The following is a 24,099-nucleotide window of genomic DNA, read 5'->3' on the forward strand; positions in this document are numbered from 1 at the left end:
CCAGTGTCAGAGACCTTTCCTTTCTACCGTGGCATAGGCCATCTAGAAGTCCTGTTTATGACCTGGGAGAAAACACTTGACAGGCAATTGTGCATGCAGCATCCTGTTCCTGGCCGTGCTGCTAGCCTGCTCGGTAACCTCTGGCGGTGGTTTCACCTTTCTGTGCTTTTATTTCCCACCGGTACAGCAGCGATAACGCTGGGTGTTACTGTTGGAATGCAGCTGTATAGCTGGGTGTCATAGGATGCTCGAGAAATAATGGTGTTTGTGTCGGTGACCTCTAACTTCTACGGCATTTGTCTGTCAAGAAGGATGAAAATTCACTTGGAGGGGCTTCAGTAACGCAGAGGTAGTATGTTTGGAGGTGCTTTTGTGACAGTTTAGCGGCTGAAATCAGGAATAACACGCGTTATCCCGCCGACAGGCCGAGGAAACCCCAGTCCTGCCAGCGCCGGGCGGCGACCCGGGCTCTGCGGGGCGCGGCCGGGTGCGGCCCCGCGGGCAGAGCCCGCTCCCCGCGCGCGGCCGGCCGGGGCCTACATTGCCCGTCGTGCCGCGCCGAGGGCGGCGCCAGCGGAAGCGCGGCGCGGGCGGCTTCCGGCTGTGCGCGATCCCCGGGCGGAGGCGAGCCCGCGAGCCTGCTCCCGACGAGACAAGATGGCCGGGCTGCCCCGCAGGATCATCAAGGTACCGCGGCCGCACCGCCGCCCGCCTCTCCCCTCCCCTCCCCTCCCGGCCCCCTCCGCCCGCCCCGCTGCTGCTCCGCCGCGCTCCCGGGGAGCTGCGCCCGGGGGGCACCGGGATGCGCCCCCCCCCCTTCCCTCCCTTCTCTCCCTTCCCTTCCTTTCCCGTCCCTTCCCCCCCGCGGCGGGGCTCGGCGCGGGGACGCCCCGGGGCCCGGCCCCCATCCCCGCGGTGCTCGGCCCTGCCCGGGCGGGCGCAGGCCGTGGCGGGCGGCGGGAGCCTGCCCGGGCCTGCGAGCCGGAGGCCTGCTGCTGGCGGCTGGGCGCCGGGCTCCGCTGCGGCTCCGGGGCGCTTCCCGCCGCCCTCGGGGGCGATTCCGGCGTGGTTTAAGCGAGGAGGAGTCGCCCAGCGCGGGGACAGGGACTGCTGCGTGCCCCCAGCCGGCCTTCCCGTGGCCTGGTCCTGCAGCCCCTGTAGGTGGTTGCTGGGCTGAATCCCCCCAGCCCCGCTCTATCTGCAGCGATGGGGTTTGGAGTCCTCAAATCGTGGCTGCTAACTGCTTTTACAGAGGTTACTAGCTTATTGCATTAAGGTTCGTTAGTAGTCAGGGGAAATCGTAGCGCCCCGTTTCATTTCCAAATGAATGAATGTCACAAATAACTCGCGGTGCTGGGAAGCTCTCCTGGTTGGGCATGCAAAGTGGCCAGCCACCATAAAACACCATAACGTGGCAAATCAATGATGCAAAAATAAAACTGGATTGTTGTTAAAAAGATCAATTTATGGGATAGGTGATAGAGGAGTTGAAGTAAAAATAAGACGGGCTTAGGATTCATTGTGTATCAAAGCGGTTAAACTATGACTGCTGCTCAGAAACGTAAGCATTCGTAAGACACATCTTACAAGAGTGATTTCGGTCATCCAGCTGCCTTGGTGCACAGCATACAATGCTGAACGTATTTCAGGTGTGAGAAAACACTTTCATAATACAGCAGAACCAGGATTCATCGCAGAGATGTGGTGAGAGCTCACTCGTGGAGCTGATGCCCATGTTAGATTTCTCTGTAGCTTTTGACAGTTTTCCTGTGCGCAGCCAAGAAGCGCACCCACTTGTAAGCTGGTACATAAGTTTCCGTCTTGGCGCTTTTGTTTTTTCAGCTTCTTTTAGGGAAAAAAAATAAAAAAAGTAGAGCAATGCTCACAGCTCTTTTCCGAGATAGGTGATGGCACAGGAATGTTTTATCCCATCCATGGAGATGGCTGGGTGGACACACGCTCCTACCAGCAGAGTCCTAGAAACCCCAGATTTCCTCCAGAGGGGTCTTCCTTAGACTCCACCAGGAGTAACGTCTGTTACAGGGTGGTGTGTATTGTGGGTTGTGCCCCGTGTATGCATTGTGGGTTGTCTGCACGCAGTCTACAGCTTTTGAGTCTTGATTTGGTTGTGTTGGATGACCAATTCTGTATCTCCCATGCTGTGCATGTATTAGGGCGTCAGATGTAGGTATGGTCTAGGATTTCAATCTGGCTAGTCGTCGCAGTCCTGAATGCAGAAAGTAGTATTTTGAACTATCAGAGCTGCAGAGGTGCAGGCCTAGCAGTGAGTCCGCTTGAGTCTTCAGGAGTCTCAAATGAGGGTGGATTTGATGTTTGCTGTCCTACTGATCCTACTGTAGGAGTTACATATCCCAATGTTGGTTGCCTTACATGAAGGGCAGTAAATGAACTTTACTGCTAGGGCGAATTTGAAAGATGAGGGAAGGAACAGGAAGAGAGAAAGATGGGTCAGAGGATAGAAGAGGGCCGCTGAAGGCTAAAAGAGCTGCAGTACAAGGTGCTCCACCAGAAGCCATTTCTCTCTCCAATTCGCTAAGGATCCTGTTAGCAGAAGCCCTTTTCGCCTTGATCCACGTGCAGCCTTCGCGCCCTCACCTGGGGGAGGCGCAGCAGTGGCCAGCTGGGCGTAGGAGCACATACCCACGCCAGACCAGGACGCAGAGCCCAGGCAGCTGCCCGAGGTGCGCCTGGTGGTGCTGGGCTGCTGGCACACGGCCTGGCTCTCGGGGTGACTGGCGGCCCCGCGCTCTCCTCGGCTCGGCAGAGAGCTCTATTTATATTGTCAGTACTACCCCGCGCTCGTTTGAAAGGTGACGGTGTAGATGTGGCGAGGTATTTCTCGCAGAAGATAAGGGATTACTCCTGGCTCGCTATGTGCCAATTACTTAGAAACACAGGCTTTAAACAAGTGGGGTGGATGATCTGTAAGCTCAGGAGATGATTTGCTGTGGAGGTGTGGCTTACAGCGTTAACACATCGCAAATGTTGAGCAGAAAATGATATTTGAGTCCTTGAATGTATAATTGGAATTGGAGAAACTTTTGTCTTGTGAATAGAGAGGAGGTATTTTTATTTTCTTCAGTAGCCTAACAAACGCCAAGGGTCCTCTGGAGAGTCAGTTTGTGCAGAAAATCTGTTCCTCAAAGAAAATGTGGTGTGGTATGCTCACATAGATCTGTGTCTTTGTGGTGGACTGCATTCTGTTTTCCTACTGCGCAGTATTAAAAGTGACTCTTTGCAATGTACACCATAAATAAACCCAGAAATTTTTACTTTCAAGCGTTTATTACACCAATTATCTCCTGTGTTGCAAAGTCACGTAGCTCCGGTGGAGTAAGGAGTTGAATTGCATCTGATTTTTTTTTTTTTTTTTTGGCTGACATTCAAACCACCTCATTTCTGTGTCAAGTGCAGTCTGTGTATCTGAATGGGACGGGCAATGTCGCCTTGTGTCATCTTTTTGAAATGTTTTTTTCTGCTGTTTTCGCTGCTGCAGTGATCTCATCATTCATGGTTCGGTGTCCAGGTCTGCGTTAACTGTGTAACCAGCTGCTAAAAACACTTTTTGTTAAATCGCTGCAGCTGCTCGTATCGTGAAACAAAACAGCTGAAGCAGTACGTGGTGTTTCTTCAGACTTCTTTTTTGCTAAGGAGTTTATCAGTGTGAAGCTACTGGGCTCTGATTTCCTCCCCTGCACGGTAGTGTTATTTTCTGAGATATTCCTTCTTTGCTGTTTAGCATAAGAAGCCATTTCCTCATTGCTGCCAGTGAGCTCCTTCTAGCAGTGGTTTTTTTTGAGAATCTGGGTAACGCTTGGATTGCGGAGTTACAAAACATTACCTTGGAAAGTAAACTTTCTGGGAGGTTTTACGGAGATTCTTGTGGTGTATGTGGAGACAGGCGCATGCAGAATTCTGGTCTGGAGGTAAGTATAATCTGCTTTAACTGTGTGTTTGTTTGTTTGTTTTTAATATAAGTCACGTATTCAGTCTGCAACTTCTGAAACTATCTAGGGGTTCTTAAATTCACTCACAGCCTTCTTGCCTCGCTAGAAGTTTCTCACTCGATCTTGGAAGCTGTGGACTGCTGTGGCATAATTTTCCTGCGAAGAGAGGCTGTTTAAGGTTGCCATTACTTCTTGATTTCTCTGACACTTTGGGGCCTTTCTTTGTTTCTTGCATAAGCAATATGAATTTATGTCCAGTCTTTTCTATTTAGTATCTTTCAGTAGTATTTTGAGTTTGAGCGGTGATGTGGCGTAGAAAACGGATCCCTTCTGGTCAGTGCAGTTCCTTGGCATTCACCAGAGAAGCTGGATCTTTGGTCTTTGAAATGTGTTTTGCCCCGTGTATGCTGTTTGAACCTTGTGGAGAACCTCAAATTTGACGGAAGGATGGAAACTTTGAATTTTTCAGAATTTTTTTTCGAGTCTCCAGCAGCCGTAGGAAGGCGATACACTCTGTGCTTCGTGACCCCTCAGAGTCTTCGTGCCAGCCCTCGAGCACGGCCCGGGCTGGCCGTGGCAGCGCAGGGTGCCGAGGCAGGCGTGGCAGCCTGGAGGCTGGCGGCACGGATGGGTTCGTGGGGATGGGGGAGGCTGAGAGGGAGACCCAGCCCCAGAGGGTAAGAATACGGTCAAGTTTCACCAAGGAGCCGGCCTCAAATGGGAAGCGTGGAGCCTTAATAAAAGGTCTCAAAGAGAAGAACACCAATAGCTTTGCATAGTCCTTTCCTTAGAGAAGCTTGTGGTAGAAACCAGAGGGCAAACTCAGAGGAAAGAACGGCAAATAATCCAGCTAGAGGCAAAATTTTTGTTTGGAGTACCTTCTTGTATAATAATTGAGCATCGTTGAGATACAAATATGTAGTAAAATAAACTTTTAGTATTGATGGCAATGTTTTTTATCGCTTTGTGCACAGTTGTTGCCTGATCCATTGAAAGCCAGCAGAAATATATCCTCAGTATTCGTTTTGTGTAATAGCACAAAGCAAAAACGTGGTTTTTGTTGTGCGTGACCGGTGGGTTAGTACTGATGGCGAGCAAGCAAGCGGCAAATTTTGCCGTAAATGGCATTTGGACAAAAGCTCGGTATGACTTCTGTGCCTTAATCCCACTTTGATAGTTGGCCCCATATGTTGACGCAAGGCCTTAATGTGAACTGTAAATGTGACGGCAGGAACGGTTTGCGCTATCAGCTTCCTGAATTCAGTTGTGCCTTGCTTTACCGTGGCTGCAGATGCACCGTAAAAAGCTTGATCTGTGCTAGTACCCAGCTAATCCTCGAGGAATTTGCATAGGATCTCAGCTTCGCAGTTCCAAAATCCCGTAATCTGCTGCGGAAAATCTGGGGACGGTGTCGGCGGAGAGCGGTGCTGACCTCCGCGGTGCCCTCCCCGTGCGAGTGTTGGGGCGCAGCAGCCCCAGCAGGCAGGTGGGGTGCCCGCACCCCGGGCAAGGAACAGAGGCATCCGTGTGCAGGCCAGCGACTGGAAACCACAAGCACAGCCTTCTCTTTACGATGTCTGACCTCCGCGTTAAAGTTTAATGGGCTTCATCGGTAATTCTTCTTTTCCTAAAAGACGGAGAGCATCTTCAGCTGTTTTACAGCGTTACGATTTTCATCTAAGCATTTTGAGATCTGGCAGGCAGCGTGGCATTCGCCTGGGTAACAAATTTGTTCTCGTAATTGGAGCTAATGAAACGATAGAGTCTGGAAGAATCTGTGCCAAAATGCGATGTGCTGTTAGAAAAAGTTACCGGGTTAAGTAAGTCTTTGTGGTTTTCCGATGCAGCTTTATCCATGTATGTAGAAGACAATTTTGACTGACAACTTTCTTCGTGTCTCCTGCTGCCTTCCCCTCGAGAATCAAAGCGAAAACGTGCGTGCAGTTCACCTTCTTCTGTGCAACCCATCAGTTCGTGGTGAAGTGTGATCTTCCTCTCTATCCCACGCTGAACGAACGTGAAAGAATTGCCATGCAGCAAGTAATTAAAACTTGTCCGCGTGCCAGTGCGCGGCTTTCAGTTTAGCCCTGTGCAGCTAAAACCGTTAGCTTCTAGTTCGTGTCAGAAAATGAATCCAACCAACTACTAGCTGTAGTTGGAACATAAAGGCAGTGGTAGCTGGCAAGGGTTTTCTGTGATCAGAATAAAGATAGGAAATAAACGTGTACGGTATGTGCTCCGAAGTGAAGTGCTGAAGCTGGTGTTACGCTTCTGTGGTTCGTGCAGGCGGCCAGCACAAGGTGGAAAAGCTGCCACTGTGTTAAGTTAGATGAAGCAGAAGTTCTCAAGGTGGTTAGCCTGTGGTTCTCGTTGGCCCGCCGTACTGTGTAAACAGCTTTAACCTGGGCTGTGCTGGCACAAAAAAGCGTGTGCTGCTGCAGCAGGCTTGGACCGAGGGACTGCTTTGGCTCCGAACACTGCAGTAAAGGTTATTTCTTAAGCCAAATCAATTCTGTGATCTCATTTGTTTGACTTTGCTACTGCTCGGGCTGATGAAAGGGCTGCGTGTGACCGTACGAATGAGCCCTGCTGCCGAGGGGGTACGGCTTCCCACTCTGATGGACTCTCGTGTGTTGTGAGGAAAGGTGGACGCCCAATTATAGATGTGAGCTGAGTTGATTAAGAAGGACCGGTGGGCTGAAATAGCAGGGAGAACAGTTTGACTTCATTGCAAAGTCAACGTCTGGAGCAACAAAGAAAGAGATAATGGGTTAGCACTGGTTTGTGGTCATTCAGAGCAGAGCTTTGGTGTAACATATATCAAAAATCTATGATTTTTGATATTTACTTTTCTTTTGCCTTAGAAATCTTCCTGGAGAACTTGACAGGAAATGTTGGCTCTTCCCTAGGGAGCAAATATTGACAAGTGACTGATCAGCAATTAGTTAAACTGAAGGGTATCTTTTGGTTTTGTCTTTTCCCACATAAATCGGTACGTGTGGTGCCCTCCAAGTGGTGTTATCTCTGCTACAGCAGAAAGTGGAGCTGGTGGCTTTCATTTTCTGTCTTCTTTTTGTCGTCGTTCAACTCTAACTTGCAGTGTCATCTGTAGAACTTGAACTCTCCACCACATCCTCTCTAGAAGTGCTTCTGGATGTGACAGTTCGAGTCTGCTCCGCGGGCTGCCGTATGGGTGTCTGCCCCGTGAGCCACACGGGGATAACTGCCCCGGTGCCTGGAGCGCCTCCTCCCGCGCCTTGGCCTTGGCCTTTTGGCTGCAGGAGCTTTTACCTGCAGCCGGTGCCAGCTGTTCGTCCCCCGTTCTGCTGGGAGTCGCTGTCCTCTGCTAGGTGGCAGCAGAGTTTGTGCTGCCAGCCAGCATTTTTTGGGTTAAAATCGTAGGTAAGAGAGCCCAGCTAACTTCTACAGAATTGAATAAGGTGTGCTGGCGGGATGTGCTTTCTCAGTAGGGCTGAGGGATGGCGACGTCTGGCGAGGGGGCAGCAGTAAGCGCTGGGAGATGTAGCTTCTGCTGCGGGTGATCTTTTAAAAAGAGGGCTATTGATCCATCACCTGTGCTCCCTGAGCGGCCCTGGATAAAGCTGTTCGGGGTTGGTTGGACTTGCAGGTAGGGGTGGGTAGTAGCTAAAATGTTTCACTGCCTGAAGAGGATTGAAGAGGGCTTGTGCCTTGCCTTGGCCTGAGAAAGTCTCGGGGCTGTAACCTCCATCTTGCTGGGTGGCAGCAAAGGTAAGCGACCTGGCGGCTGTGTAGGGAGTTGTGCTGATGAAAATAAGAGTAATTCCCCTGAGACCTTGTGTGAAGGTGCGGCGTTGCAGCGTTCGAAAAGGCGAAATATTTAACAGCTGCGATAGCCACGGCGTTTTCTTCTTGGATAAGAGGCCTTATTGATGTTTTCTGTTCTGAACTTCCAGAGCAGTTTTATCACGGCTGTGTTGAACTCTGAGAGGCTCAGTGATGTTACATCTTTACAGTACTGGCACAGAGCTGCTGGGCATAAGGATTCTTTCCCTGTGCCGCCGGCGCTGTCAGAAGTCGCTAGATAACTTGATAGCGAGTAAGAAGATACACAGAGCCTTTGGTGCTTAGGACCTCATAGGTGGGTGAACGCTTTAATTTAGCCGTTTGCCATCTGGTGCTGAAATTAGCACTTCTGGTAGTTAAGCCTCTTCCTCTGGGACGAGGAGGAGCCTCTGCGTTTCCTTCCAGGCTGTCACCTGCCGGCTCGCACCTGCCTGTCCTGCCCCCCACGGCCGGAGCCGTCTCCTCTCCCACCCTTCTGACACCGTGCGTTTGCCTCCTCCTCGTGGTCGGCACAGCTCTTCGTTTGCATGGGCATGTGGTGGGAGAGCCCACAGACTTTTCTCTCTTGTAATTTTTGTTTTATTTTATTTTTTTCCCCCTGGCCTTGTGCACACGCTCCGTTTCATTCACCATGAGGTCAAAAGACTGCTATGCGGACAAATGTTGGTGCCCAACAGGCCGAAGTGGGAAGGCCCCGCAGCTTTCTTTGTTCCTTCCCCCTGGTGGCCGCTCAGTTGCCAGCTGAAAGTGTTCAGGCTCTGTACGGTGTTCGGATTTCTCTAGGTTCCTCTTGTTGTAATGGACTTCATGAATTTCACTGGGTGATCTAACAGTTGATACTAAAAGACTGAGTAGAGCAAAGGACTGCAATAAGTTGTGTCCAAAGTGTATTCCGCCAACTGTAACATCTCTCTAAAGACTTCTGTGTTTAACTGTGTTTATGGATTCTATGTTTAACTATGTTTCTGGATTAATATGCAGGGTTTTTTTAATCAGTGTTTACAGCAGTAATACAGAACGTGAAATAAGAAAACGGGGGTGATGAGAAGCTGAGCATCAGACATAAATTGCAAAGCAGAGCAACTTTGGCTGAAGACATTGAGTTTGGATTTCTTCATTGAGGTAGTTTGTGCTGACTTCGCAAGCAGACTTCTTTCTGAAATTCTGGAAGTCTTCAGACAGTTGTCTTTTTTTTTTTTTTTTTTTTTAATTTTTAATGTATTTTGTAGATGTTAGATGCTGATTTTTCCCTTATTACCTATTTTAGCCACTATTCCTTGGTAGGCAACGTGAAATTGGTGGCGGTTAACGATAGCCAAAGTACAGGGAAAGGAATAGCAGTCGTTTTTCCAAGCAAAGAATACAGTACTCCGTTCTAAAAAGCAGTGAAGAAACTTTAAAAATTGTCTAATCCCATGCAACAGTTTCTTCCTTCTCTACTGGAATGGTCTTTACCAGGCAAGTGAAGCTTTAAAGATTTCAGTTCAACTGCGGTGGCTCTGTTACGTAAGAAATACATATATATTTTTTTTCAGATGATTGCATACATGAGCCTTCTGATTGTAATTGCCAGTGTGCCATTGGTTGGTGCTGCCAGGGGGCTGATAGCAAGTAAGGCTTCTGAAGTACGTTACAGAAGCTTTTTGTTTTCCAGAGTTGTAGCATGTCGTGAGATTCTTTTTTGTTGTTTTGGCTGAGGTCTTGGCAACTTGAGGCTTTTATAAAGACTGTTGCAAGACTAGAATGGATGAAAATAATGGTATATTTTTAATAGATTCCTTCTTTGTACTGTGCTTTAAAAATTGATTTTCGTGCGTGTCTGTGTGGCAGCATCTTCTCTTGTTCAGTTGGCCTCCTTAAAGAGGGGCTCTGTCGTGCTCTGGGCGTGGATGCAGGAGTATCGTGGTGCTTGTCTGCTTTTCAGTATTTTTTTCTTCTTCCACTGAAAGCAGGCTGATGAAGGCTAATGCCCAAAGAACGAAACACTGAAATCAGTATCTCGTTTGTGTGGTTGCTCTGTCTGGGCAACCTGAAAGGTCCCCACTCCTGCCTCCTGCTCTTCTGCTCTCTGCTAGCCATCACGGATCTCTTCCTGGGCAGCCTCGTCCTCACAGGTTGCTGCATAAACAGGTTGAGGGTTTTTTCCCCCCGCGGGTACAATTAGCCTTCCGTTTAATGTCTTCATAGAAGAATAGCTGTAGAGAATGTCAGCTCCACCATCTGTCCCACCCGTATCATCTGTCACTCTACTTCAGGCCACCTGCGCTAATAAGCAAAGCTTTACTTTTGCTTGTCAAAACACCTTCAAGGCTTCTGTGTTTCTTTTAAGCACTTAATTAAAAATAAGAAAGAAAATCGTGGGGGGGGGGGGCGTAACCAGTTGTGAATGATAGCGTTTTTTTCTGGAAGCCCTGACTGGCATGTATCTTCATTTTCTTTAATCAATGAAAACTGAGAGATTAACTTGAAATTGGAAAAAGTGGAGTAAAAGTAAGAGCAAGAAGAGATCTCGTTCTAACAATGCTGTGGAGTATGGCAAAAAGAAGTAACTACTTATGGATGCAAGGGATACTTTGTTAAATGCTTTAGAGCTCAAAACGTGTCTTAATACTTTCTGTGAAACTTACCTCGGTATGCTAGAGGAGAGCTGATAAGAAACACTGTAAAATGCTGTTCTGAAACACTTATTTAGATGGAAATTTGTATTTCTGTGAAGACAAAATGAATCGCTATATTGCAAACACACTTGTTGTCTTAGCAGCAGAACTGTAAAGCCTGGTTTTCTGTGAATTTATCCTTTTATGCTGCTTTACATGATAAAATGTGGGTAACCTAGCTCCATTTTTATCCCTACTGGCACTTTGGTGGGCAAGAAGCAGTGCGTGCTTTGAAATAAAGTGGCCAAACCACAAGCCGCATCGGGGTTTTTCCTGATGTTCTCCTCAGTAGCGCAGAGCGTGATTTCTGTCTTAGCCATTGACTTCTTACAGAGCTTAAAGAAACTGGCTGCAGTTGGACAAAGGGTTCAAAAACTATTTTGGGGAGAAAGGGGGAAGTAGCAGATTGCGCAAGAGTCGCTTGCTCAGCTAAGAAGGTGTTAGAAAGCTGATCGCCCAAAGAGATACGGGAAAGTGAAATACTGAGTACGCTTGAGCTTCCTGATTAAGTTGAGAAACGTAGCAAGTTTAAAAGTCTAACTGGAAGTGATTATTTTCTTTTGGTGTTTGAGAGACTGGTTTTCATTGGGGAACCATCCCCAGGGGAAAGTAACGTAAAATTACAAAATCAGATTACCATGTTAAACGAAATTAAACGCTTCCTTTTTGTAGATCGAGCCCACTTTTGTTGACTCTTCTGTGGGTGATTTATGGGTTTGTTTTTGGCTTTATGTGCATAGGCTTTAAAACATAACTTTTTGATTCGTTTTCCCCTTTCTACTACTCTTCTATGGTTCCGCCCAATATGTATTGAAGATATTATAACTTTCCTCACAACTGAAGTTCAAAAGTCTTGTTTTCTGTCACAATTTAGCAGGTGTCTATGTATTTAAGTAAAACCACTTCATGTTCTCTCAGTGAATGGCATCATCTCTGTTATTTTTCCATGGTCTAACAAGCTTGTCTGCGTGTAGAGTTTTAAAAAGGCCTCTTGTGATGCAGAGATACCTCTCAACTTCTGCGTAAAAGAGAAGTGGCGTGCGCTCACAGGAGCCACGGCTGTCGTTCTGCCTGCCGTGGAGAAGTGCTCGGCAGGTGGCTGCGTCAGAGCCCGGCCGCTAGGAAAGACGAGCGTCAGCCACTTCCCGCGCAGGCTCCTTGCAAGTATTCCTCCTCACCTCTGTTTGGAAGCAGTTCAAGTTGTGCTGGTAGTGCTGGAGCTCCGTGTGCAGCGCAGGAAGCAAGACGTGCTTGTTCAAAGCACTTTTCCACTCATGTTCATGTTCCACACGGGTCCTGCACGGGCTCTGAATAGCCTTAGCACCAGCGTAGCTCTGCGTAACGTACATGTTTTTTTCCATGCTCACCCCTTCTGTGCTGTCTTATAGCAAGATAACCGTGTCCGCGTCCTGTAGAGGCACGAAGGGCTGTCTGAACGGGAAGACATGCTAGCGGTGGTGTAGCTCCTTCGCTACGATGCCATGCCTTATCAAAGGAACCATTTTTCTCATGTACGGGCGCGCTCATTGTTTACTGACACATGGTTTTTAGTGGCGGTTTGTGCAGCTCACAGCCAGACGTCGCTCCCTCAGTTCTGCTGGCAGGTGGAAGTGCTGATGCTGCTGCCAGAGAACTGCTGATTCTGGGTTATTTTAAGCCAGGTTTGGCTCGGTGGGACGGTTGCCGTCAGCATGCTGCCGTAGCTGGGGAGGCAGTGGGGAGATCAGAGGGACTGAGTGGGGGCTAGGGACTGCTGAGGTCAGCCCAGCTATTGAAAAGCCTTCGTATGTTTAAGGCTTTAATCACCATTATATATGTATGTTTGACAGCCTTGGCTCCGTCTAAAATTTAGGCACACCCGTAGGAAAGATGTGATTTGCCTATTAGCAAGTCTGGTGGCAAAGTGCAGGTGGTAGCAGCTGTGAAGAAGCTGAAAAATTGGACCTTTTCATAAAGTTTTGTTAATTTCAAGCTGGCTCATTGTAATAGTTTATTTGGCATAAGACGCTATTTCCTCTTCCAAAAGTGTCAAACTGCAATAAGTATACGATCCTTCGTAGGTGGAAATCTGAATTAGCGCATCTACCTGCGGCAGCACTTTTACTGAAAACGTGCTCAAAGAAGTGGAGAATGTTTTATACCTTTACAGGGATAACCCATGGTTTCTTGCAGGCTCTCATACGCTGAACTAAAGCTTTAAGTACTAGTTAGAACTGCTCTTCTACAAAACTACTGGACAGGGAAATAACCAACAGATCTCAAATTCTGAATATGTTGTAGATTCACCTGTATCCTTTAAAATATATTTGCATGAGTGAATGTAGAAAGCTTTGAGCAGCGTGGATACCCTTCAAGGAATGTGTATAAGTGGCATTGGCAACTAATCCCTGTGCTGATAAGTAGACAGTGTGTAGCCACAACAAGGAATCGGACCAGATAAATCTATTTTTTGTGTGTTTGTACATAGTAATAACCTCGATATTATGAGTTGTGGGAACATGTTGAATTTGAGATGAATAGTTGGATTTTGGTGTTAATTATTGTGGCTTCGCTGCTTTGTACATCGATTATCTTTTGCTAAAATGAGGTGTTATTTAATGGCATCAAGACAGCTGCACAAGTACTGTGTGAGTTTATTTTAACAAAATGCAAGTATTGTAACGGTCCAGTTACATTTGAAGAACTTAAGTAGAGGTATTTTGTGCTGGTTTTAGTGCTATTGTAGACACGGAGTAACTATGCTATAAAACCAGAGTAATAAATTAATATTACACCTACAAGTTACCATTTTTCCTCAGCAGAAACAGGAGAATTTTTTTTGTGAAAGTCAACATGGAAAAAGGTGGTGATAAAATTAACTGCACACAGTGAAAACAAGCTGGAGGAAAAGCAGGAAATGGGGCTAAAATTACCTGAGGAAATGAGGTTTCTGCAGAACTTCTTGTCCCTGCCTAATGTCCTTTTGCCAGTTCCAGCTTTTTTTTTTTTTTTTTTATAACAGTGGAAAGGTGCCTGCAAGACTTGTGAAGACTGGCAGCGGAGGAGAGGGAAAGACGTACAGAGCTTAGTCTGTTCAGTGCATTAGCAGGATGGTCAGAACATGGGCAGCTCTCGACTATGGCCACATCTTGGTGTCTGGGGTAGGATTAGTGCTGTAGGCAGAAGAGTTGAGCAACAAAGAAAACAAATCTGTGTAGGAAACCAGCCTTTCCTAAGTCTGCTGCTTACAGAACAGCTTGTCTGTCTCCGGCTGGTTGTTAGAGTAAATTTAAATGCGCTTATTTGTAGACTGAATGTGCTTGAACAAAAGCTATTTACAGGTATATGTATAAATATATTAAACATCCTTAAAAACATCTTTAATATTGCAGCAGAGCAGTAGTTTCAGTTCTTCAAAGTTGGCTCTGATTCCAGTACAAACATTCATCTCAATAACCCTGTCCACTCATATTTGAGTAAAGCTTGAATACTTTCCTAGTCAAGGTAGAATGGGAAATGCTTTTAGTATTGTCACTGTGGTATTCTTTAAATTGCTTTTATGTATACTGGAAAAAAAAATGAGCTCGGCAGCGGTTTAATCAGAAGTTAAGAGGTTTGCTTAGGACAGCTTGTTATCCGTTACCTGGAGCTGCTGAGGCGTACACAGTTTCAGCAGCTGAGGGATCTGAAAGGAGATGTGTGCCCGTTCACCACATCCTGCTCTTTGACTTTAAGGTACTCATTTAATGTGGTAGTTTCAGTGGGTGTAGTCAAATAACTCATGATAAATACTTGTTTTAAAATAAATACAGCCTGTACAATCTATATTAAGCAGGTTGTCTTTGTTACATTGCCTCTTTTTTTTTTCCTTCTTTTAGGAAACCCAGCGCTTGCTGGCAGAGCCAGTCCCTGGGATAAAAGCAGAACCAGATGAAAGCAACGCACGTTATTTTCACGTGGTCATTGCAGGTCCACAGGATTCCCCCTTTGAGGGTGGGACATTTAAACTTGAACTATTCCTTCCAGAAGAATATCCAATGGCAGCTCCTAAAGTACGTTTCATGACCAAAATTTATCACCCTAATGTAGACAAGCTGGGAAGAATATGTTTAGATATTTTGAAAGGTAAGTGCAACCTTATTTTTTTCCTTTTTATGTTAATAAGTGCAGAACTTGTAGATCAACCCTAAAAAGAGATTTAATGTGTTTGCAAGAATACCTAACCTATCCTTTAATTTGGGGGAGGAAAACTTGTTTGTTTGTTTGTTTGTTTTTCTGTAGACTGTGAATGTGGTGTTTCATACTGCTATAAATGTCTCTTTAGATAAATGGTCCCCAGCTTTGCAGATTCGTACAGTTCTGCTATCAATCCAGGCTTTGTTAAGCGCTCCCAATCCAGATGATCCACTAGCAAACGATGTAGCTGAGCAATGGAAGACCAATGAAGCCCAAGCCATAGAAACAGGTGACGTATCTGACGCTATTTTTCTAACTTTAGGAAATATATTGAGCTGATGACTAATTGGTTGGGGTTTTAAATCCCGACCTCCTGTTTTATGCCTGCAGTGTGCAGAAGCAATCGTTGCATGCGGTTGTAGTCCAAGTTTCCTCAGAATGCCTGCAGCACTCTATTCAAGAGTGTAAATGCAGCCTTCTAGAAGAACACAGATCTGTTTTATCTTGAGCTTTTATGTGCCTAAATTGTAAGGGTGTCTAATTTGCACTCATAGTAAAATAAAAGTGCACATCTGTGTTTTTAGTGTAAAGTTTAAGAAACAGATTATTTAGTATCAGAAAGTACATCTCTTCCGAACCTGCTTCTGTTGCAGGCTGTAACGGATTGAAAGAATTATTACGTTAACCCCTTTTCACTGTTGGCTTCACTGCAGTCAGACCACTTCAGCAGCTGTCAATTTTTGTGTATTATATGTTGGATATTCCAGGAGGTCAAAATTGCACGTGAAGTCTCAGAACTGGTATTTTGTGTACTTGCAGGAGCAGTGTAAAAGTGGTGTTAAATAAAATAATGACTTTAATAAAACTTGAAAAATACTTTTTTTCCTTAAACGTATATTTTTTTTCTTTACAGCCAGAGCATGGACTAGGCTATATGCCATGAATAATATTTAAATGCGCTTTGAACATCAGGTGTGCATCACTTCTCCTGTTCTGCCAAGACCTCTTCCTTTTTTTGTTTGCATTTAATGGACACAGTCTTAGAAACATTACAGAATAAAAGCCCAGACATCTTCAGTCCTTTGGTGATTAAATGCACATTAGCAAATCTGTGTCTTGTCCTAATTCACTATTGTAACGCATGAGCAGAGGCTAGAAGTATCATCTGGATTGTTGTGAAATTGTTTAAAAGCAGCAGCACATCTCTGCTTTTAATCCCATCATGGTTTAAGTATAAGCACTGTGAATGAAGGTAGGCAGGGTTAGCTGCGGGGCTTTTTGTTTTAATTTTGTGGGCTCCTCCTCCCTTTTTATGGTGATGCTAATTGCATTGGTAAAAGCAGCTAACCAGTTATACTTTAGAATATACCCTCTAGCCCAGTCTAACTTAGACGCTGTAGATGGACAAGCTTCGTTGTTTGAACAAAAAATGGGAACATTAAACAAACATCCATCACCTTCACTAATAATATTGTGATTCTGCTGTCAAGTGTAGAAAAAAATCCCTCCAAGAAAAAGCTTGTGACCATTTTGTATGGCTTGTCTGGAAAATCTCCTGTAAATCTTATGTTTTAGTAAAATATTTTTTGTTATTCTACTTTGCCTTTGTACAGTTTATTTTGCTGTGTTTTCATTTCTCTAATGTGACAATCGTATTTAAAAAAAAAAAAATTGAATCCAGAATTGACAATTTGTCTTCATCAGTCTGACAGATTAAAGAGTAAAGAGGTGGAATTCACAATATTCTTTGCTTCTGTTTGCTGACTTCTTATTAATTTGTGTTATGTGGGTGACCTTACCTGCCCGATTTAATACAAAATTACATTTGGAGTGACTTTTTGGGGAAGAAAGTCTCTGTAACCACTGTAATCATAATTTCAGTAATGCACTGATACACGTTTTCATGGAAATTGAGCATAATCAAATAGGAGGCTGAGAGGAAATGACAGCACTAATTGTGAGTATCTGCATAACTTGTCTTTGCTGATTATCATCAAATGTTAGGCTGCACACTTTTCTAACGTCTTTAATTCCTGTCCTCTATAAACATGAAATACCAGTGCGTGTAGAAACCACTGTTACAGCCAGCTTGTATATCGACTGATGTTTGCTTAACCACTTCTAGCTAGCGCCTCTTGCCACTGGTTTTACTCTACAAGCCTTATTAAGCTACTTGCTTGAAGAGCCAGCCTGCTTAAATAGCAACAAAGCTTCTTTATTGGAGGGAAGGAAAGTTTTGATGGAAAAACTTCCTTCTCGTCCTTGTTCTCGAGTGTATGCATCTCGTCTGGGAGTCCAGCATCTTTTCTGGGAACCCATCTTATTACTTCCCTTAAAATTCCTGTATCCCTATTCTCTTCCTGCATTACCCTCCACTCCCCAAATAAAATCTTAAAAGCTTTTGGCAAAGCCAACCTGGAATGTGTAAATGACAGCTTGCTGTGGTTGTAGTGGGGAGTGTTACGCCATGCAATACAGGGTCGTGGTTATATAGTCTGTTGGTATTCTTCTCCCTCTTACTCTAGCATCATCTGAAATTTCTATAGAATGTGGTGTATTTATTGTGCTCTTATGTAAGATGAATATTAAAATGACATTTTTCCAACAGACCGTGCTTTCAGTGGTTAGTAACTGGTATTGTCCCTTGCAGTTCTTGAAACGCGGTTCAAGCTTGGTTCAGAATTCAACTTCGGGATATTGAGCTGTAAAACCTGTTCTAAAAGTAGTTACTATGTTGAATGTAAGCCAAAGTTGCATTTGGGGCTTGGTGAGGGGTTGTTCTTCGGAATGGGTGTGTGCCATTAACCCTACCTTCTTGTTACAGATGAGCACGTGCTTGGGTTTAGATGGCATACATCCCCTGTGCTCTATTGATGCGGGCAACTTTGGGGCGGGCAGCTGAGAGTGCGTGAACTGTGCAGCAGGCCCTGGATTCACCTCGCCTACCTCCTAAAGCTTTAAATGGATGCTCCCTGGTGCATAGGGCATGCCTCGGCTCTCCAGTCCGAGGATGTGGCTTTGGATGTGGCTTTCCCTTCCTTCCGCAGAGAAGCGGGATCTGAATTGGTGCTGAACAGAATTTAGCTTAAAACTAGGTGGGATGAATCCAGACCCAAAGGCATTTTGCAGATGGCTAGGTGTTCGTATGTTCAGGGCTTAAAACTTGGCTAGAGTTGGTAGCTAATATGAGGATGTAATTAAAGCTATGAGTAAGTTCTTGATGGAATATTATTAATATATAAATAGAAAAAAATCCTCTGCCCCCATTTGGTAGTGACTGAATAAAGTGGATTATAGAACCGTTTGAGTACATGGTAGCCAGTACATGTCTGCGTTATTTCACTTTATTTTAATTAAGTATCTCAACAAATTGGGGACTTAAAGAAGTCAACACTGAGTTTGAATGTATGAGTCCATAGTAAGGATATGTATGAAATTAGTGGTATAAAAGGACAGGTAAAATACTGTATTTCAAAACTATTTTGAATATTTTCAAGTGATAGTTGTAATGAAAGCAAACTTTAAATGGGGTTCCTAAATAAACAAAATCCTGCTTGTTGTAGGATGTATTCAGGCATATTTAATCCTTTTAAATTTGGCATTGTGTGTGTGTATATGTGTATATATATATATTCAAAAAAATAAACCGGATTTAAGAGTTCTGTATAAAGTAAAGCTGGGGATTTTACTCTATCTTGTGTTGGGGAATGTGTGAAACTTGGACTAAATAGACTAAATTCTCTGAAGCTAGACAGATACAGCTTTTTTTTTTTTTTTAAACTCAGCTAAGCAGATGGATATTCACAGGCGTTATCTGAAACTCAAGGTTACGTCTGTTCCTTCTACCTTTACAGCTGGTTAGCAAATGCAGCTATCTCTTGGAGTATTAGTTTTATCTCCACTTTGTAACGGGTGACCATTGGATAAACTTACACTAAGTTTACAATAAATGGGTTTCCTCTGGCATTACTGGTGCTGTGTGTCAAATGTCCTGAAATCCTCAACAAGAGTGTTGCTATTGCTTTGTTAGGTTCTGGATAGCAACTGCAGCTCTTAAGCCTGGATTATCAAATAGACACTAAAACCACACATGCAAAATACGTCTGCAGTAATTTCCTTTAGATCAAGGCGGCTTGGGAGGGTTTTGTTTTTGCATAAACGCTCAGTGGTTGTCTCTTAACACTTAACCGTATGCTTTCATGGGTATGCAGTGTATTATCACTGGGAACTGATGGAGCAGTTCCTTTGTGTGGTAGCTGACTTAGTCTAAAACAAGTGAAATGTTGCTTCTATAGCTTTCAAGAAAGTGTACTTCTGACACATGGAGATTGTTGTGAAACATCTTAATGGACTAGAAACATCAAAAATTGTGACATCTCAACTTGTGCACATTCCGTGGGGTATCTTTTTTTTTTTTGAGGATTTCTTTTGAAGTAAAAATGTCTGGTAGGTTTTGTCAATAACATGTCTTGACTGTAATGTAATATGACACTGAAATAAAAGGAAGAGTGATTATTCATTGTATAGATGCTGAGCTTCATTTAACTGTAGTGGGCTGCCATTGCTCTGCAATACAATTTCTTAACAGTTCTTAATACTTGTTAAAATAAGGAAGTTAAATGTTAACTTTGCTTATAACTCACTCACAGTTGCTGTTTTTTTTTTTTTTTCTCCTATTTTTCTCCTCTCTTTTATATGGGGAGAAAAGTGGGGCAACACTTTGGTCCTAAAGCCATCAGAGAGGACTGCTCTGGTGTACAAGCTCAGAGGGATTTATTTATTTTTTCTCCTGTGTTTGTCGGCCTGTTTTAGCACAAGACTTGTGCACTTAAGTTTTCAGTTTGGATGCTTTCGAGTGCAATCAAACTGATGGATGTAAGGTGGCTTAGCAATGCTTGATACGTTATCAGCGTAGCTCACAGCTGCTAATTGTGTCTGCTATACTGGATTTCAATACCTTGTATCACAACACTTCAGGAAAAAGTGTGCAGGAAGATCTGAGAGCAAGTATGTAACTGTTACCTTGCACTGAGGTACAGCAGGAGTAGCAGCGAGCAGCTTAACTGCTTTATCCTTGTTATTTGTCTTGATAATCTCCCCTCAACACTTACAGGTGAAAGCCAGAAGTGGTGAGGTGTGAGCAAGTGGTTTTTTTCTATCTGTTTGCAGGACAGAACACTAAGAATAAAAACTGCTGTGGTTTGAAGGGGTGGTGGTGGTGGTGGAAGCTGTTAGCTGAAGTGTCCAGGGGATGACCTGGGTGGGGACAGGGAATGCACCTTGACTTGACTACTGGGGCTACTTCAGTTTGATGCTAGGGTGTTGTCACCTGTGCTTGGCCTGTCACTGGGGCACTGAGTGCTGAAGGATTCTTCTCAAATGAGAGTTAGGAGTACCTATAACAGTACAGTAAGCCTCACGAGCCTTCCTGGAGACTGTTAAATTCACATGCCAAACATGCATCAGGAACACTTAAATATATGCATACATATACATGCAATATAGCCATGTGTTTATATTGCATGCACAAAGGAAACTCATTTGACTGAAGGACTTGTTGCAGAGCTGTGTCTGACACTCCCATGCAGGCAAAGCGCCTCTTCAGCACTGTGATGGACTCTTTTTGCCTTAGGCCTAATCTGTACCTCCCTGTATGAAGTTCAGGTAGCCATGATTTTGGTAGGGTCAGGTTTGCAAGGTCAATTGTAAGGCCAGGTTTCACATGTGCTGCTCAGTTGTTGCTTGCTATGGTAGATACACTAACCTGTGCTGATTGCCTGCTGGGCCTTTAGAAGGTCTGCTGTGCTTTTCCATCAGCTACTTGGGTAACACTAAGCATGGGATGGGTACTGATAGATTTATGGAGGGGTTGCCTGTGGCCTTGTGTTCCAGGCATTAAAAGCTGGCTAATCTCATAGGAATATGACACAGTGAAGTGAGTCTAATACCATGTTTTCCTTCACTTGCTGTGGAAGTGTGCCTGGCTTGCTGAAAGGTGGGTTCTGCTCGTATTACACGCAGGAAGCAGGCAAGAAGGCAGGGTTTAGCATTGAGTTGAATGGCAGCAAAAAGGCCCGTAGGACCTTGTTATGAAGCCTGGGTAGCTGCAGGGGATGCTAGGCCAGAGGGAAGTGCCAGGGAAGGGTGTAAGACGATGGCATCTTTGGCCAGGTGCCTGCTCCTCTCTCTGTGTGTGCTTCTTAATATTGTCCCTCAGAATTGGTGGTAACAGATCACCTAGAACCAAGGCTGGTGCTGTGAGCTGGGGAAGTCCACCATGGTCCGTCAGGCAGAGAACAGCTGATCATATACCGCATATGTAGCATCCCATGGTGTTTAAAGAGATACACTGTTAAAAAACCCTACAATAGTAATAGAACAAAACTCCAGGAAAGTCTTAAGTCTTGGAAAAAATCATTTTGTCTTTCCCTACTGTATGTTGTGCTTTGACACACACATACTTCACCCCTACTTGTGTGCTTCAGCTTTACATGATGCATTAAGAGAAAACTTTGATAGAAGCCAGATTCAGAAAGGTTAAATTGAGATGAAATGATTACATCCTCCACAGGGCTAATTTAGATTTTATTTTGGTATTTCTCAAATATAAAAAGTCAAAATTCTTACATCAATCTTTAAAGAAAATCCATGCAAGCAGGTCAAAATGTTTACAGCTTATTTTGCCCCCCCACCCCCACCCCTTCCCTTCAATTTTCACTTCACAAACCATGTTGGTAATTAAACCAACTGTTCGCTTTTTTTTTTTTACAGCACATTGTTAACAGAACATTGAAAGGTTAAGTCAGGGTGCAGTAAGCACCAAAATAAGATTTTTCACTTTAACAGCCTCTGTGCAGTACTTCAGTATTTCTTCTGGTGTTTAACATATCCCTTCCCCTTAGTTCTGGCTTCACACGTTTTGAAACTTTAAGGCTATTTGTTTGATACCACCATAAGCTAAGTCAATCTCAGAACTTAACAGGTAGGAAAAGCAGTGGTACAAACTTAGGTTTCTGAAATATGCAGATTCATGTCCCTAACCCTACTCTGCAGAACCAGATCTGGGTAGTTGTACAGAATTTATGGCATGAGAACAATCCCCCATCTGCTCTTACACAACAGGTTTAGTCCATCTAAAGAGATGCATGGACAAGCAGAATGGTTTTACACTTAAAGTGGTAGGTACTAGAAAAAACCGTAGCTTTCCAATTGATTTTTGAACAAACCCTTCCTGGTGAAGTCTAGGTCAGATTTCATTTAGACTAAAGCCATACCACTGCTCATTTACTAAAGCAGTTTTCTTGTGACAAAACTAAAGTGTTTCCAATTTACCTTTACTGTCAGGTTTGTACAATTCACAGACCATTCCTCCGAAAGGAAGCAGAAGTCAAACTAAGCAATACAGAGCTTCATTCTGAAGGTTGCATAGAGACCAAAGAGATTTATACAATGAATGCTGCTAAAAAAAATCCATCTGGCACTATTGAACAGCTCAAATGTGTGACCAAAAAATAACCAAAATATTTATAGGCAATCAGCTGATTTTGTTAGCAACAGCAATACTGTACATTTTTACATTATTATCAAATACATAATTCAAGAGTTACAAAATAAGATCATGCATTATCACTAAATCTTATACAAGCTTGGATTGGTTTTATTCCAAGAATCTGAAACTGAGACAGAAGCATTTTTATGAGTAAGAATTCTCTGGATTCTTGTTTTAGCTTTCACATATTCTATAGAATCTTGTTACAAGAAAGCCTGTACAAGTTTGCTCAATTTAAAGTGTTAAAATGACTACTGAACAAATAAAGCATCAAAAGTAAGTGACCAGAAAAGAGAGCTAAATCTTTCACTCTTTTAAAGGCAGCTTTAGAGCCAGAGGTACCCTTACACACCATCGGTATAATTTTATGGAAGATTAGACATTCATCAAAATGCTCAACTCTACCTTCTTCTGTTTTGCCTAGCAAAACCTTGCTTTTGACACCGAGAGTTTAGCCTCTCACCTCATGACTAAAAGCAAGGACAAGCTACTTGCGATAAATACCTCCACATTTAGATGTGCCTGAACAGAGTTGTGTGTTCCTCCTTCCAGTTCTGGAAGTGACCTGGAAGGAAGGATGAAAAAACACACACCCTACCACCATTGCAGAAGTCCTCAGCTTTGTGGCTCATGCCTCTTGTCAGTAGTATTTATGCCTCTTCAAAGAGAGCAGCATTAAGAGATCAGAACGTCTGTCTCCCTAGTTTCACTGCATTTACATATGGCACATGATTATTTTTCTAAGGAGTAACTTCTGGCAACAACATTTTTTCCTAAAAAAGTGTAACAGCACAAAAAAGTTTAATTTATAGCAGCATTTTACACAATTTGTGTTAAAAAAGTAGAAGTTAACCATTTGTGTATTGAGTAACAAAAGGTTTAAATTACATTTATTTTCCATTTTACACTCACTATTTACTAGTTGGACTATTTACAAAGGTTCCAATACTATGAAGAGAATGAGCTATACCCAGAATAAACTTCACATGCGAGGTAAAGCTTTACCTCAACCTCTGTTTTGATTGGCTGGAGAGGAGGTATAGTTGGGTTTAGATCCTACAAAAAGGAATCAGAATTAGGGTGTTCATATGAATTAGATTGTGTTCCTGTAGAAGAAAACCATACACAAACATACATACACAGAGGGAGAGAGAGAGAGCAAGGGAGACAGAATAACCCTACAGTAAAAACATTAAGACCTACAGTGGATTTAGGTTTCATATTTTTGGCTGAAAAAAAAGAATAATGAAAAACAAGAAAGTTGTCAGCTGTACCTCATTTCTTCCAGGTAGCTTTTATCAAGAGGTCAGCTTTTAATTCAAAAAGCTAAAGCAATTGATGTTAAAACAGTAAAATTGAAGTATTTAAGAGCTAACTTAAAAAAAGGCGGGGTTCAGCATACCTTCTGAATAAGACAAAGGACTATTATTCTTCCATTAGTGTAAGTATCAGCCTGCATGCCTCCAAGGCACAGGAAGAACCCCAACCAACTGGTTCCTGCTGGGCAAGACACCTCAACACATGCTTGCTAACAGACACCTCTGTAACATATACATGCCCTCTGAGTAAGTCTGATTTTTCTTTAAGTATTTTTAAAGGACAACAAACTGCACGAACACTAGGTAAGATGCTTGTCACTGAAGGTTAGAAGTTTTTGGAACCCTGAGTGCAGTTGCACCATGAACAGGACGTGTATCCAAAGGCTAAAAGGAAAAACAGGAGGTGAGGGAGGGTGGGGAATCCACAACACTCTCTGCATCTATCTTCTGACAGTTCATCAGCTGACCAAATAACAAAAGTACAGAGAATGGTTTTGGTAGTCACAAGACACAAGTTTACCATCCTTGCTCTAGTTCTACGTTACGTGAAGATTGCATAGGATAAGGCAACCTTTTGGATGACTGAGACAAGCAGTGCTTTATGAAGGTATCCTTTGCTCTTGACA

General features: G+C 43.9%; 1 protein-coding gene across 1 annotated transcript; it reads left to right on the plus strand.

Annotated features, from left to right (window-relative positions):
• The first annotated feature begins 558 nt into the window (after window positions 1-558).
• Window positions 559-16,202, plus strand: UBE2N (ubiquitin conjugating enzyme E2 N). The gene is made up of 4 exons (XM_040557559.1): window positions 559-687; window positions 14,308-14,554; window positions 14,754-14,894; window positions 15,519-16,202. The coding sequence occupies exons 1-4, from the start codon at window positions 658-660 to the stop codon at window positions 15,557-15,559; spliced, it is 459 nt and encodes a 152-aa protein (XP_040413493.1). The 5' UTR covers window positions 559-657; the 3' UTR covers window positions 15,560-16,202.
• The last annotated feature ends 7,897 nt before the right edge of the window (window positions 16,203-24,099 follow it).

Source organism: Cygnus olor, chromosome 1 (genome assembly GCF_009769625.2).
Source record: "Cygnus olor isolate bCygOlo1 chromosome 1, bCygOlo1.pri.v2, whole genome shotgun sequence".
NCBI lineage: Eukaryota > Metazoa > Chordata > Aves > Anseriformes > Anatidae > Cygnus > Cygnus olor.

Coding starts and splice junctions, on each gene's coding strand:
- UBE2N (XM_040557559.1), top strand. CDS start 658: ATGGCCGGGCTGCCCCGCAGGATCATCAAG. Junction 688..14,307: donor TGCCCCGCAGGATCATCAAG/GTACCGCGGCCG, acceptor TCCTTCTTTTAG/GAAACCCAGCGCTTGCTGGC. Junction 14,555..14,753: donor ATGTTTAGATATTTTGAAAG/GTAAGTGCAACC, acceptor ATGTCTCTTTAG/ATAAATGGTCCCCAGCTTTG.